This window comes from Saccopteryx leptura, chromosome 5 (assembly GCF_036850995.1).
Source record: "Saccopteryx leptura isolate mSacLep1 chromosome 5, mSacLep1_pri_phased_curated, whole genome shotgun sequence".
Classification (NCBI taxonomy): Eukaryota; Metazoa; Chordata; class Mammalia; order Chiroptera; family Emballonuridae; genus Saccopteryx; species Saccopteryx leptura.
The window spans coordinates 67,491,796-67,508,001 of record NC_089507.1 but is presented as its reverse complement, the minus strand read 5'-3'; the positions used below and the strand labels follow the sequence as shown (position 1 = coordinate 67,508,001).

Sequence of the window (16,206 nt, the reverse complement as noted above, 5' to 3'; positions counted from 1 at the left end):
GTATGAAAAATGTTTACAAATCTCAGTACTTACATATTCTATTTTGATTTGTAGAATATTGCAATTTGTTTAGACCAATGTTAGTTATATTTACATCACAACCAATTCAAAGTCCATTTCTATTTTATAGATTTCTTAAGTTGGTAAGAACATTGTCCTTAGCCTGATGATATTCTGCAAAACATTTATATTTGCATTACCACTAAAAAATTAATATCTTTAATGTTGATATTTTTTAAAAGTTTTAATAATTTCACCCTATTGTCAGGTGTCTCACTTTTGATAAAGTGAATTTCCCTAAGTTTTCTTTGAGTCATTGAATTGGATAGAAAATCAAGTATTATTGAAAAGTATTAATGTTATATATGAAGCATTTGATAAAATGATATAAAGCAGGCATAATTTAAAAGCTTATAATTTTTTTTTTGCTTTTAAAGGCAGCACATTAGCAACTGTTACTTAACATTTTGTACATATCCAAAAAAAATACCCCACAAAAACTTGGAATTGAAAATAAGCAGAATTAATCTACAAGAATAGCCATTTGATCTAAATAAACTTTATGGTTCCAGAGTGATCTGTAAATGCATCTTTTGCGGATGCATGTATTAAATCATTGTCTTTGGGCCCAGTCTTCTTACAGTAACGATTAATTTTATATAGATACTGATTGTATTTTAAGATACTTATTTTTTTGTTTTTATTGTGTTGTCCTTAAGAAAATATAAAAATAATAGAATTCATAAAACATAAAAATATATACATGAAAAGTATATAGAATTTTAATTAAATATTGCAGTTTAATTTTGTCAAAAATATTTTATTGCAAAGGTAAGAAACTTTAATAAACACTAAAAACTAAATAATTATAGATTTATGGCACTGAATAAGTGGCAAATAATAAATGGCAAAACATAGCAAGAGTGTTCTGACTACCTTCAATATGCTCCATGTACTCTTTATAGTAGGCTAAACAACCTCTGTGCTCTCACAACCTATATAAAACCTCTGTTTTATATCAAGACATAAAGTAGTTTCTCAAGTTTCCAACTTGCCTCATCAAATGGCAGCCTGGAAGCTTTGTGGATTTTGTAGGTTATAGCATGGGCTAAATCATACTGAATGATCACTCAGAGCAGCAAAGTGGACAGGAGACAAATTGTCACAAAGAGAAAAAAGGAGCAAGAGAGGTAGCAAATAATTTAATCACCAGCTCTCTGCCCTAATGACTGTTTTAAGTATATATAAAAAAGTGATATACCAAAAGGTAGCTTATTATTTCATGCGTTTAATACTTAAATAAGAATAATAAAAGAGGTACACAAAACTAGATTATGTTATAAGAAAGGGTTTTAAAATATTAATGAAAATATATTAAATAATACCTGACAAAAAACAATAAAACCATTACTTAAGATATCTCCAGTGACAGCTTGTCACCCCCTGGTTGTTTGGAACATTTTATATTATATGTTTGTTTATTGCAGTAACAAACACAAAGGAATCAACATGTAGAATTTCGTCAAAGATGTAATGGATTTTATAAAGTGAATAAATAAATATGACAAGCATAGTTCTGTCAATTTTTTTCACCTATGGACAGAATGAACATTACTACGGGTGCTTAGAATATGCTGTTATGCAGATGAATGTTAAAAAAGAGTAAGGAATGTAAATTTGTAATTTCCACATCGGGCAGCTGCCCAGGCACCCACCTTAGAGAAAACCCTGATTACAAGTGCCATGTTAACAACCGGTTCACCAAACTCAACAAAAAATTAGGTATAGGTTCTGCCAAACTGGTGTAATCTGGCTGAATCCCACCACTGGGCAGCACCTAAATCCACCCTGTCACCATATTTCCCTGAGGTGAAGCAATTCCTCTTTGGGAGTTTTCAATTTTTTTCTCCAATGCTATCACTTTGATTTCTAAGAATATGCTTTGTGCTTATAGTAGCTATCTTCTTTATATTCATTTTAATTTCTTTTCCTCCCTCCCTCCCTCCCTCCTTCCCTCCCTCCCTTCCTTCCTTCTCTTTGTATACATTACTTTTATTTTTCAATCACAGTTGATATAAAATATTATATTAGTTGCAGGTGTACAACATAGTGTTAGATATTAATATAACGTATAAACTGATCGCCAAGATGTCTAGTACCCACTTGACACAATACATAGTTATCATGATATTATTGACCATATTCACTATGCTGTATTTTACATCCCCATGATTATTTTATATTTGCCAATTTATACTTCTTAATCCTTTCACTTTTTTCACCCAAACCTCCTTTTATCTAATGACTATCAGTTTGTTCTCTGTAGCTATGAATTTGTTTCCATTTTGTATGTTTGTTTACATTGATGTTTAGATTCCATATATAAGTGAAATTATATGATATTTGTCTTTTTCTGTCTGATTTATTTCACTTAGCATAATACCCTCTAGATCTATCCAGGTCACAAATAGCATGGTTTTGTTCTTATTTTATGGCTGAGTAATATTGCATTGTGTATATGTATCACCTACTCTTTATCTAATTATCTATCAATGTATACTTAGGTTGCTTTCATATCTTGGATATAGTAAATAATGCTTCAATAACCATAGGGATGCATATATCTTTTCAAATTAGTATTTTGGATTTCTTTGAATAAATATGAGTTGTATGATAGTTCTATTTGTAATTTTTTGAGGAACCTCCATACTGTTTTCCATTGTGGCTGCACCAATTTACAGCCCCACCAACAGTGCACAAGATGGGACTTATCTCCACATCCTCGCCAACACTGGGTGTTAATTTATTGATGATAGTCATTCTGACAGGTGTGAGGTGGTGTCTCATAGTGGTTTTAATTAGCATTTCCCTGATGATTAGGGATGTTGACCTTTTTTCATATGTCTATTGTCTATCTGTATGTCATCTTTAGAGAAGTGTCTATTCAGGTCCTTTACACAATTTTTAACTAGATTGTTTGTTTTTACTGGTAAGTAAAGACACATGCAGCCCCATGTTCATCACAGCATTGTTCACAGTGGCCAAGACATGGAAACAATCAAAAAGCCCTTCAATAGATGATTGGATAAAGAAAATGTGGTACATATATACTATGGAATAATACTCAGCCATAAAAGTGATGACATAGGATTATTTACAACAACATGGATGGACCTTGATAACATTATACTGAGTGAAATAAGTAAATCAGAAAAAACTAAGAACTATATGAATCCATACATAAGTGGGACACAAAAATGAGACTCAGGGACATGGATAAGAGTGTGGTGGTTACCACAGGGAGGGGAGGGGTACAAAGAAAAACAAATAGAAGGTGACAGAAGATAATTTGACTTTGGGTGATGGGTATAAAACATAATCAAATGTCATAATAACCTGGAAATGTTTTCTCTGAATCAATGTACCCTAATTAATCATGTCACCCCATTAAAATTAATTTAAAAATTTTTTAAAAGATTATTTTTTTGGTGTTAAGTCGTATGAGTTCCTTATGTATTTTGTACAGTAATCCATTATCAGATATACTAATGGTGAAATATCTTCTCCCATTCAGTAGGTTGTTTTTTAGTTTATTGATGGCTTCTTTTGATGTACAAAATCTTTTTAGTTTGATATATTTCCATTACTTTATTTTTCTTAGGTTTCCCTTGCTTGAGTAACATATCCAAGAAAAATATTACTAACAGTCATGTAAGAAAGTTTACTGCCTATGTATTCTTATAGGAGTTTTATCGTTTTAGTTCTTATGTTTAAGATTTTAATCCATTTTGACTTTATTTTTGTATGTGGAATAATAAATGGTCTAGTTTTATTTTTTTTGCAGATATGTGTCCAGTTTTGCCAACATCATTTATTAATGAAACTGTCTTTACCCCATTGTATATTTTTGTTCCCTTTGCAGGACAAGATTAATTGCCCATATAAGCATGTATTTATTTCTGGGCTCTCTATTCTGTTCCATTGATATATATGTCTGTTTTTATAACAGTGCCATGCTATTTGATTACTATAGACCTGTAGTATAGTCTAATTTCAAGTATTGTAATACATTCAACTTTGTTCTTTCTTAAGATTGCTGTGGTTTTTCAGGTTTATTTGTGGTTCCATGTAAATTTTTAGAATTTGTTTTAGTCCTGTTAAAAATGCCATTGGTATTTTGATAAGATTCCATTGAATCTGTAGGTTGCTTTGGGTAGTATGAGCATTTTAATGATGTTAATTTTTCCTATCCAATTTCACTTATTTGTATCTTCTTCAATTTGTTTCACTGATATCTTATAATTTTCAGAGGATAGGTCTTTCATCTATTTGATTAAATTTATTCCTGGGTATTTTTTATGCAACTGTAAATGGGACTGTTTTGTTAAATTTTTCTCTGCGATAGCTTGCTACTAGTGATACACCTGATATCTGGATATTAATGTTGTATTTTGCTCTAGTTTCTGTGGTAATGAGTTTTAGTATGGTTCCATATTCTTCATCAAGCTGGTTAGTCTTTGTGTGATCTACTCTGTCACTAATTTGCTGAAGAGCTAAAAAGTGTTAGTTCAATTTCTTGTGTTTGAAAGAGCTGCTGGTTTTTTTTTTTTATTTTTTTTGAGAGCTTGACTTCTGAGCCTCACGTTCTGCCCTCCTTCAACTATGTTGTCCATCAAGCGCAAAATGATTTTATTCAGAATCTATGTCACTGGATTTGATCATTTAGGTTAGTTTGTCCATAGATAAAAAGACTTTTCTTAATGTTGAGCTCTAGTTTTGCAACCTTCATCCACAATTGGACCCTGTCTTTTGCTTAGAGAAAGTTCCAGGTAAACTCCATGGTTTATTGCTGTATTTGATTATGAGTTACTCCTTGTCAAATGTTGTGTTTTCTAGAAAATACCTTTTGCGATGGTGATTGCATGTTGGAGATTTATTAAGGAGTGTTCTTGGGCTTAACTCCTGTGAAAAAGAATGGAAGGAAAGCAGAGACAGAAGTTTAGCTACAATGTAATCTCAATAGAAGCCTTAGCTGATCCTCTTGGGAGTTCAGAAAATGGAAGGAGACTGACCAGCCTTCCTGAGTTGGGTGAGGTGGCCAAGCTTTTATAATTACATATTCAACAGTCACTGAGTGAAGGCTGCTCATGAAGACAATAGAGGATGTACCTAAAGGGGGATAAGAGCTGACGGGGAGTCTGCCCACAGCACTCCCAGCCTCTGGGTTAATAAGGCCTTTATTCCTGAAGGGACATTTTAGCAATGACTCACAGCACCTGCACTTCTCTCTGATGCACTTAATGTATTTCCATTATTGGTTTTTGTTTTCAATATGGTAAGAACAAATTTGCAGTAAATCAGAAGCCAAAAGTCCCAAGTGCCCACAAAAGTTACAGTGTTCCTCTGAAACCTGAATATGCCTACTTCTAGATTTTCTTTATTACTTAAGTCACTATTAGTCAGAGTTCTATTACCTGTAATCAAAAGCATCCCTAACCAAACTGATATAGCCAAGCTATTCAGAAATAAAAGTAATCAGTGAAAAAAAATCAATTTTTGAGTTTTGATGGGGTGAATAGGGAGGGTCTCTACTGAGAAGGATATTTGGGCTGAAACCTGAGTCAGAAGATGGAGCCAGGCAAGTGAGGATGTGGAGAGAACATTCCCAGCAGGAGAAACTATCCTCAAAGCCCGAGGCCAACGTGAGTTTGGCAGGTTCACCAACATGGTTGTCAATGGCGGCATCAGTATCCCAACAGTGTCTCTAGGGACTGTAATGTTTGGACGTCAAAAGGAGATATTTGAGGGTCCTGGGTGCAGGTTTTTTTTTCATAGCTTTCAATTAAGATCCAGGCCTTGGGAAAAGGTCAAAGTGAAAATGTGGAAATGTAGGCAAAGAACAAGAACGGCTACAGGGTGCATCCAGGACAGAATCTGGCTGGCTGGGCTATGGCTTATGATGTTTCAGATTCTCCAATGATACAATTTTTTGTGTTTTGATTATTTTTTAAGATATAAAGTTCTGCTCATGATGCATAGATTTTTTTTCTTACAAACATGTTAATATGATCAAGAACATTTTAAATGTGAAAGATCAGAGGAAAAAAACTATTGAATAAATAATTATGATTTAGGAAGAAAAATATTTGTACAAAACGTTGTTTGCTGTTGCCAGAAGAAAAAAACAACTGATAAATACATTGAGAATAAGACTTCTCTGCAAGGATAAGTGTATGATGTGTATTTGTGTGTGTGTGTATTTATATAAATATATTTAAAAAGATAAACAGCTTATAGTATCATATACCAGGACTAAGTGCATACCAACAGAAGGCTGTATCTTACTTTTTTATAAATAAACCTGGGAGAAGGGAAGCTCACTTAGTGCTGTAGGCCAAAAAGCTGCTGGAATATTTTCAGCTAAATTGTTAAAAAGTTGTTGGAAAAACCTTTTTTTTTTCTTGCATGAAAAGAAAACAATAAGAAACTACTGAAAGAAAAAAGTAAGATTCTATGGACTAAGACTAAAAAAAGATGACTCAAGAGTAACAAAATTACTGTATGGCAATGTCTCACTGCACAGCACTGATGATGCCAACTTGCAGATGTATTTGCTGAGCTGCTGCCACGTTAACTCAGGAATTACAGAAAATGGGAAGGAGTGTCGTGTCGGCCAGTGTTCACGGCAGGAGACAGTGACATTTTACATAGACCGAGATTTAATACAGTACATTGTGTGCTTGCAGCATCATTGGAGGGCCGAGATGGTTGAGCTCTAGTCTGGGCTTTTCAGAATGACTCTGAAACATTCGGGAGCTGAATATCTGCATATATATATTTCTGCCTCCGAGAGTATCCTAAAGCATTAAGCTTCCAGAACACATGACTATAACTGGATTCCGGAATCACAGAGCTGGAACTGTGCTCTCATCACTGCTGCTGTCATTACTCCATCATGCTGGTGACTGCACTCTGGGACCTGGAGTCCCCTGCAGCCTGGGCTGCAGCTCCTCTTACCCAGGAATCTGGACCATGATGTGAATTGTTGCCTTAGAGGCATGTCGCACACCGCCAGGAGAACTTGCTTGCCAACCAAGCAGTGTTAGAAGATGACCACCACCTGCACATTGGTCCTACAAATCTCTCCTACTTGCATCTGCATGGCAGGGCCTTATTGGAATCTAGAGCGTAAAAGCATCTGGGAATTATGTATTTACTCTTAAGTCTCTTCCATGTTACTGGCAAAATACAACACTTCTATTCCTGTCTTCTGAAAGAAAATAGTTCATTCAAGAGACAAAATGCAGCATGTAAAGTAAGGGTTTGTCGGTCAGGTATACACAGAAGGGACTGAGTGGGTAAGGAAAAGGGGGCCTTGGAGACAGGTTTAGGGGGTTAGCCTGAGACTGCCACTGCCCACTGCTCCCCTGGTTGCAAGTCTGCAGGGTCCCGTAGAGCTTAGGAGAAAGAGAGAGGCGAGGAAAAGATGCCTGGGAGCAGGCACCTGCGTGCTCCTGGGAGGGAGAGCACTTCATCCTAAAGACTTTTAAGGGTGGAGATCTTAGGGGAAGTCCCACTGGAGGATCTCAGTAGAATATTCGTCAGCTTTCCAGGGGTGTCCCTATAAGGTCATGGTTTCTACTAATTGGTTTGTTCCAGAGCAGGGGTTATTGGTCAGTGCATCTGGTCATGAGACCAGCCCTAGGATCGGTTGTCTGGTTTTGCTACTTTTCTGGAGCTAAAAGAAAACTGAAGCCTAACAGTATTTGATGTAGATCAGAACCTCACTGTCCTGGAGACTTAATGCTTAAGGGTTATTCTCTGTCCCTCTTGTTCACTCTCCTGCTAAGTGGGTGGAAACCACATGAATAGCAACATGCCAGGAAAGGAAAGGTCAGGGGAGGGTCTGAACTGCATGACCTGTGATATGAAAGCAGGGGTCTGAACCACATGACCAGCAATATGCTAGTGGAGAAAGGTTACCTTGGAGGTGAGATCCTTGTTTTCCCAGTTTTGTTTCCCATTGCTAGGCACCTAAGCTGTTCCACCCTGGTGAGCTTCTATGCCTGGCCTGTAGTTCTTGTTCTGCTCGTGTCTGTCTAATTGCCTACCACAAAGGAAGCCATGATAAAGGGGATCAAATGATAGTTAAATGAGCCAGACCACAGCATTCTACACAACTATAGACAGGAAAACATTCTTATTTTTTCAGAGAGAAGAAAGAAATAATAAGAGACACGTGTGGAACTTGACGTTGATTGTTTAGTATTGGTTGGAAAAGATACCAGATGAACCATTAAAAAAGGATGCAGTGATTACTGGGAATAGGGAATTCTTTAAAAACAAATAACATTGGATAGATTATTAAAGTAGTAATAGAACTGTGTGACTACAGTATATCTAGATTTTTATAAGGCTTTTGTCTCAAATTTCATATCATGAGGCAAACTTGTGAAATGTGGTCAAGATAGTTATATAATTAAATAGATGTGTGATTAGTACACATGCTGATTAATAGATACATTTCCAATTAAAACATATGCTGTAAGAATATGTACTTTATCTCTCCCTGTCTTACACAATGACTCCAGCAAGAACATTGATTTTAAAAAATTAATTAATTTTTTTATTTTTCCGAAGTGAGAAGTGGAGGGAGACAGACACACTCCCACATGTGCCCGACCATGATCCACCCGGCATGCCCACCAGGGGGCGATGCTCTGCCCATCTGGGGCATTGCTCTGCTGCATCCAGAGCCATTCTAGCACCTGAGGCAGAGGCCATGGAGCCATCCTCAGTGCCCGGGTCAGTTTTGCTCCCATGGAGCATTGGCTGCGGGAGGGGAAGAAATGATCCAGAGAAAGAAGAGGGGGAAAGGTGAGAAGCAGATGGGCGCTTCTCCTGTGTGACCTGGCTGGGAATCAAACCCAGGACTTCCACACGCCAGGCTGATGCTTTTTTGTCAAGCCAACCAGACAGGGCCAGGACATTGATTTTTTAAAGTAGCAATAATCATTATTTATCAAATGCTCATTCCAGTTGAGGCACTATGAATAGATTAAATTCTTATTATTTACATTATAAACATGGGGAAACTGATGTCAGAAAGTGCAGGTGGGTTGCCCATAGCTTCACATCAGGTAAGCAGCAGTGCTAAGTTTCATACCTAAACTTCCTTTAAAGAAGAGGTAACAGAAAGAGGGAGAATGCCACCACACTTCTAGGAGAAACTGGCTAGTGTCGTACCTGCCAAGAGAGCCAGAAAGGATATGTTTTCCCACAAGAAGTTACCCAACAAGAACTGTAGGGCCTGCCCATTATTGCAGGATCTGCTCAGTCTCTCAGGAGCTCAAACTGCCATTGACACGCTTCACTGAAGACTCACATATAACACCAGATGCCAATTTATTAAGTTATGAGAAATGTAACAGTCAAACTGACCAAATATGGGCAATATTCTTACATGCAACATTCTGAAAAAGCCTGATTATTGCAGAATGCTGACTGCAGAGGATAAAATCAGCCTGAGCAGACCCTGAGCAGAATGCTGACTGGCTGCAGTCTCTAACAACCACAACAGGGATTTAAACGTCTGCTGGCTGACTGGACCCCTGCACCACTTTCTTATTTTGCCAGGCAACATCAGAATTTGCCTTTCTAACTCTTTGTTATACACTTTTATGACTGATTGCCATTCTTTCTTTAGGTATTTTAATGATTTCAACTTAGTTTTTTCTCTTTAAGACAACTGTTCTGATCATTTTACTGATGGTATATTTTCTTAACTTTAGAAATTATCATTTTCATATTTCCAAATTCACTATGGTGCTTGTGTGCTACCTGTAAGATGTAGGTCCATCTGACTCCTTTGTCTGTGCTGCCATTGGTAAATTAACAAGAACAAATAAGAACAGAAGCAGCAGTGCTGGCATACAGAATTTAATAGCAGTGCAGATTTTTTAGAAACAGCATTTTTATTTCGCATATGCTCATTGTAAGTCAATAGTGCGTGATGTGTAGTTATCAATAATCCAAGATAGACTATCTGTTTAACTGTGACAACAGAATGAATGGGCGAGTGAATGCATGAGGGAGTTGATAGCCTTTACCCTAATCTTTGCTGACACTGCATGCCCGAGTAACAATGTTTATTGAGTGCAGTGTTCACCTTTTCAGAGAAAACTGACCACATGGTGATCAGTCTTGAAATCACATTCTGACAAATGGTAGTGGGATGCTGGTGATATTTAGTTTAAGAAAGAAAAGGCTTGGGGGAAAATAAGAAAAGCTAAGTGTTATTGAGTGCTTATAGGCAAGGCATTGTGCTCAGTCTTTTCATAGATTTCAAACATTATGGGTCTATCATAATGAAAAGGAAATAGTTTATTTTGAGTTGCCTTGGAAGGCAAGGCTGACAGTAATCTATACGTTCCACAGACAGAGAAGTCTGCTTATTAAAATGATGATGATTCTAACTCTCAAAGCTGTCCAACAACAAAGGAACTGCCTTAATGTTTAAGGGGTTTATGATTTTGGAGATGCTCAAGCAGAGACAGGTTAGACTTTTGATGGAGATGTTTTGGAGAAGGATAATATTAAATGGAGGCATAGATCAGAGAAACTCTTTGTCCAACCTTATCTTGTGAATGTGTCATTACTACAGTATCCTTGTTCATTTTTTAGTTTAGTGGCATTGACCCTAAATGGTTATTGTCTCTTCCAATTCGATAGATTGATTGTAGGAGACATTAGTTTCTGTGTCATTCCTGGAAACTAAAACAACCCTTCCTGGCAACTCAGACAATTCAACACAACTCAGAGCTGCAGGGATGGGAAAGAAAGATTTTCTGAGTAAGTCGTTAGGTATAATAGCAAGAAGAGACTCACTTCCTCATCTGATCCCAGACCCATGTATTGTGAGTATGGGAGGAACAGTACCATGTATGGATTGCTTTTTCAAAGCATGGTAAATTATCATTCTCACATAGTTTGAAAGCTTCAAATGTAAATGACATTCATTTCCATGTTTATATTTAAACATTATTTATACTTCTGAAATCCACTCTGATTGCATTCCCTATTTAGAACTTTGTTATTGTTAACAAGTGAACTTGTGCTTTAATGGCAATTAACATCACACCCTAACAACTGGTACTCTTGCATAGGGAAAGAATAAATGTCCACTTAAAATAACCAAAGTAAGCCCTGGGCAGGTAGCTCAGAGGACCATCCTGACAGGCCAAGGTTGCAGGTTTGATCCCCAGTCTGGACACATACAAAAATCAACCAATGATGGCATGAATAAATAGAACAACAAGCCAATGTTTCTTTGTTCCTGTCCCTTCTTTTTTCTGAATATCAATAAATTTAAAAGGTTTTAAAAAATAACCAGAGAATGATGAAGCCAGAGAAAACCTAGCTATCACATATTACTAAATGAGAAATTCAAGCTCCATGAGATGAAACTTGTATAGACACATAGCTAGTATGAAAGCTGAGCACTTTTCTTTCTTTCTTGTCCTTGCTCACTAATGCAATTATATGTTGTATTCTTGCCAAGATTTTTTCCTTTCTTTCCTTTTGTGTGTGTGTATGTGTGTGTGTGTGTGTGTGTGTGTGTGTGTGTGTGTGTATTTTTCTGAAGTGAGAAGTGGGGAGGCAAAGAGACAGACTCCTGCATGCGCCCTACCGGGATCCACCCAGCATGCCCAGTAGGGGGTGATACTCTGCCCATCTGGAGTGTTGCTTCGTTGCAACCAGAGCCATTCTAGTGCCTGAGGCAGAGGCCATGGAGCCATCCTCAGCGCCCGGGCCAACTTTACTCCAATGGAGCTTTGGCTGCGGGAGGCAAAGAGAGAGAGAGAGAGAGAATGGAGAGGGGGAAGGGTGAAGAAGCAGATGGGCACTTCTCCTGTATGCCCTGACCGGGAATCAAACCTGGGACTTCCACACACCAGGCTGATGCTCTATCACTGAACCATCCAGCAAGACAGGGCCTCTTTTCTTTTTTCTTTCTTTCTTTCTTTCTTTCTTTCTTTCTTTCTTTCTTTCTTTCTTTCTTTCTTTCTTTCTTTCTTTCTCTTTCTCTCTCTCTCTCTCCCCCCCCTCCCTCCCTCCCTCCCTCCCTCCCTCCCTCCCTCCCTTCCTCCCTTCCTTCCTTCCTTCCTTCCTTCCTTCCTTCCTTCCTTCCTTCCTTCCTTCCTTCTTCCTTCCTTCCTTCCTTCCTTCCTTTCTTCCTTTCTCTCTCTCTCTCTCTCTCTCTCTCTCTCTCTCTCTTTTTTTCTTTCTTTCCTCACAAGTAGAATGTTTTTATATCAGTCATTCATATCTTTATTCACAGCCTTGTTTACCTGTGACCTGAGGAGAGGGTATCTGAGTTGGATTCTAAAATAGGTGCTTTTTTTGTTTGTTTTTAACTCATATTCTTAGTTCTACAGGCAAGAATTCTAGGAACTCTTTTGTTATTAATTCTGGATTACTCTTCAATCTCTGCAGTGCTGCATATGATGCCGTCCTTGACAGAAATGTGGCCATTAAGAAGCTCAGCAGACCCTTTCAGAACCAAACGCATGCCAAGAGAGCTTACCGGGAACTGGTCCTCATGAAGTGTGTGAACCATAAAAATGTGAGTTATTATTTTTAAACCTCTGGTAGTGGGAGGCTGTAAAATCGGGGAAAGAAAATTAAGTTGCCAACTTGAGTAGGAAAAGCTTTCTTTACTTTGCAATTTCTGTCTCTTAAGATTGTTTATTCTGCCCATATGCTACATTTAATTTTATTGTCCTCATGGTAGCCTTCTGCTTAAAAATCATCTAAAAGCCATATGGCATGGAGGAGATAAATTCGATAGCTATTTCCCTGTTATGAAATTAACCATATTTGGTAATTTTGCTCCAAATTAACCAGAGAGTTTCATGTTTTTCCAAAGTAAAAGCAAACAGAAACAAAAAACAAAAATGTCTTACAGAACAATATGCAATATATCTTTACAATTTTAATTTAGATATTAACAGGTGAAGATGTTTGTTTCCTTTGTCTTTTAGCTGTAGTTTGACAGTGGCCTACAACTGTAGGCCAACAACTGTAGTACTACACTGTACTTTGGCAACTTATTTTCTATAGGATTAGGCAACTATGCAGGGAGATATTTTTAAAGTGCTTAAGAACAGGATCAAGAACTCCTCACAGTCGAACTCAGTAGGTTACAACCATTACAGGACTTTCTTCACTTCAGAGCATCAGCTTCTTCAACCATAGGCAAGGACCTCTAGAATCCTGTTTTCATTCTTCTTAGTAAGGATAAATGGGAGATAATTCAGTACTTTAATGATGACTATTATTAACAAATAAATTAAAATAGGGTATATATTTATTACAAATATATAATAAAAATAAGTTATAAATTGTTGTAATACAACAGTAGAAACAATGGCTATAATAACTCTCTACAAAGTTATTTTTGAGTAGAAAAACATACAGAATACATGAAATTATCAATGTAGGTTTATAAACAAGTGGATTTGTCATTAGGCTCCTCTATCAATGGCATTAAGAAGAAGCAAATGTATGAGTGTTTAGTTGAAATACAAATATGTAGATTCAGGCCTAATGACATTGTTTCTCTTTTCCTCTATTAGATTATTCCAATGACTTTTTAGTTCAGTCATTTCACCAATATTTGTCACATGGCTATAGATCTAGATACTCTAGACACTAAGAATAAAGCATTAAAGAAAGCAGAGACGGATTCCTGCCCATATAGAGCTCTGTTCTAATGGTAGAAAAAGGCTGTCTACAAAGTAAAAGTATGGAATGCTATTAAGTGAAACAAATAAAAATAGGAAGATAAAAATTCCAGTCAATGTGGGGTGGAATAGGGTTACTCTTTTAAATAAGTTGAACAGCTAACACCTTGCTAATAAAAAGAAATTTTGTGAAATATGTGGCCATCTTTAAGTTGGCTATGCAAGGTACATGATAATTCTAGAAAAAACAACAACATAGAAATGTTGGCAAGGATAATTCCTAAGAAAAGTCATTCTACTTAAGCAAGTTGTTCTTTTAGGATGTTAAAATAATCCAAGAGCAAAAAACAAACAAACAGCTAAGAAAACTCCCCCCAATAAAACACCAAAACACATCATCAGTGCAGTTTTTATGATAACAAAGAGAATGAGAAATACAGTGGGCAATGAAAGATGGGTAGATACAAATAATAAAGCAACTGTATGAAAAATTTTGATACTTTGTGTTTTTATATGTTTATATTTCCCTAATCCTACTTCCAGTCCTTATAATGCAATAAATACTTTGTAAAGAAATTCTCACTTACTTGGGAATAGAGGGAATCATACTCTTTATTCTTGAGGGGGGCATTCACATTTATGTAAAATATGAAGGTTCACATTTATGGATCTAAAAAGAAGTTCTAAATTGAAATGATAATTTATATATGGCATCCTACTTGCTACCACCTCTTTTGTGTGTGTATGTGTATGTATGCATGTATGTATATAAGTTGATGAAAATAAATTTCTAGAACTTGTTAACAGAAGGGAAGTTCATTTACCACCAACTGAAATTTCACTTTAGTATTTGTAATATTAAGCAATAGCAGTCAGAATGCAGACCTCTGTGAGTGCTGTGGAAAGTAAAGTGATTCAGTGGAGTAATCTCAGATAAAATTATATTAATAGATAAGAGCATCGATTTAGAAAACAGATACTTAATTCTAGGAAGTGGTAGCTGGTGTGATTGTTGGGCCATTACAAACATTGATTCACATCTGTACATTTTAAGATGCTGGAATAGAGGAATTGAATCAGATTCCTGCCTGGAAACTATTCAACTAAAATGAAAATAACCTGTGATGATCTGTTTCTAAAGACAAGATTTTAAAATTATTAGTAGTAGGAATTAGAATTCATAAAGAAACAAAGAAAGAACAGAGGAGAAATCCTCAAAAGAAAATCAAAGGAGGTAAAAGTAATTTTTTTGAAAAAAAAAAAAGAGCATAGGAAAAGAGAAAATAAGAATATATAATGGTGGGGAATTTACCTTTCAAAATAATAAATCTTGATTTATTTAAAATTATAATGCTATTTCCTAAATTAATTGGGATGACCTACATTATTATTCACCCAGTGTGTGGGTTGTTTGTATATTTTATGTTATGTATATGTGTCCTACACCTAGTTTCTGATGTGTTTGTTTGAAAAAAATAAAAATTAATTACTTTCCAGGACTTATAAAGTACTGGAAAACCAGACCCAATACGTATGTTCTAATCAAAGATGTACCACATAGACAGTTTTCAACATAGGCTATAACTAAGTATACAGAATGATGAGGCACTTTAATAAGAAGCTTTAAAAATAGTTTGTTTGTTTAAGTGAGAGGATGGAAAATAGAGAGACAGATTCCCACATGTGCCTCACCTGGGATCCACCTGGAAACCCCATCTGGGGCTGACGCTCAGACCAACTGAGCAATCCTCAGCATCTGGGGCTGATGCTCAAATCAGTCAAGCCACTAGCTTCTGGAGGAGGAGAAGAAGGAGAGAAGGGAGAAAGAGGGGGAGAGAAGCAGATGGTCACTTCTCTTGTGTGCCCTGATTGGGCACTGAACATGGACTATCTATACACCAGGCCAACACTCTATCCACTGAACCACCAGTCAGGGCCAAAAATAGTTTGAAAGAATTTTATTTCTATATGCATATTCCATACTGCAAAGTTGCTTTAGTAGAGATGATCTTAGATTTTCCTTATGTTATAATCATTCCATTTGTGAAAATATTGGATAGTATTGTGAGTTTTTTCTTAGTAATTCCAAGCATTCCTTAGAATTGACTGCTTTTCTCAGATGTTAAAATGTTTTTTATTTTTATTACTTATGTTTTGTACCACTTATGAAGTTTCAGAAATTTATTAATTTGTGTTTTAAAGATGTGTAAATCTTAAGCTTGGACTTATCCAATTTTTGTGAAATGGTTGCATCTACAATGTGAGTTGAATATTGTTATTTATATTTCTTATTTTATTTCCTGCTGGCACATTAGTACAGAATATTTAACTGAAAGAACATTTTGAGTTATTTATGTGTGTAATCTAATTGGAAATATGACAAAGCTTTTTTTTGTTTTGAAATTTACTTATATCAGAAGGTAAAATTTTTTCCTACTAGTATATAAAATAAAGCAGGAAA

General features: G+C 36.2%; 1 protein-coding gene across 5 annotated transcripts in view; it reads left to right on the top strand.

Annotated features, from left to right (window-relative positions):
* The window catches only part of MAPK10 (mitogen-activated protein kinase 10), a 335,359-nt gene that overhangs the window by 240,622 nt on the left and 78,531 nt on the right, over nucleotides 1–16,206 (top strand). For all 5 annotated transcript variants that reach the window (XM_066384871.1, XM_066384870.1, XM_066384869.1 and 2 more), the window contains exon 5: nucleotides 12,496–12,625. In XM_066384871.1, the coding sequence (XP_066240968.1) occupies nucleotides 12,496–12,625 (130 nt within the window). The remainder of the gene's footprint in view (nucleotides 1–12,495; nucleotides 12,626–16,206) is intronic.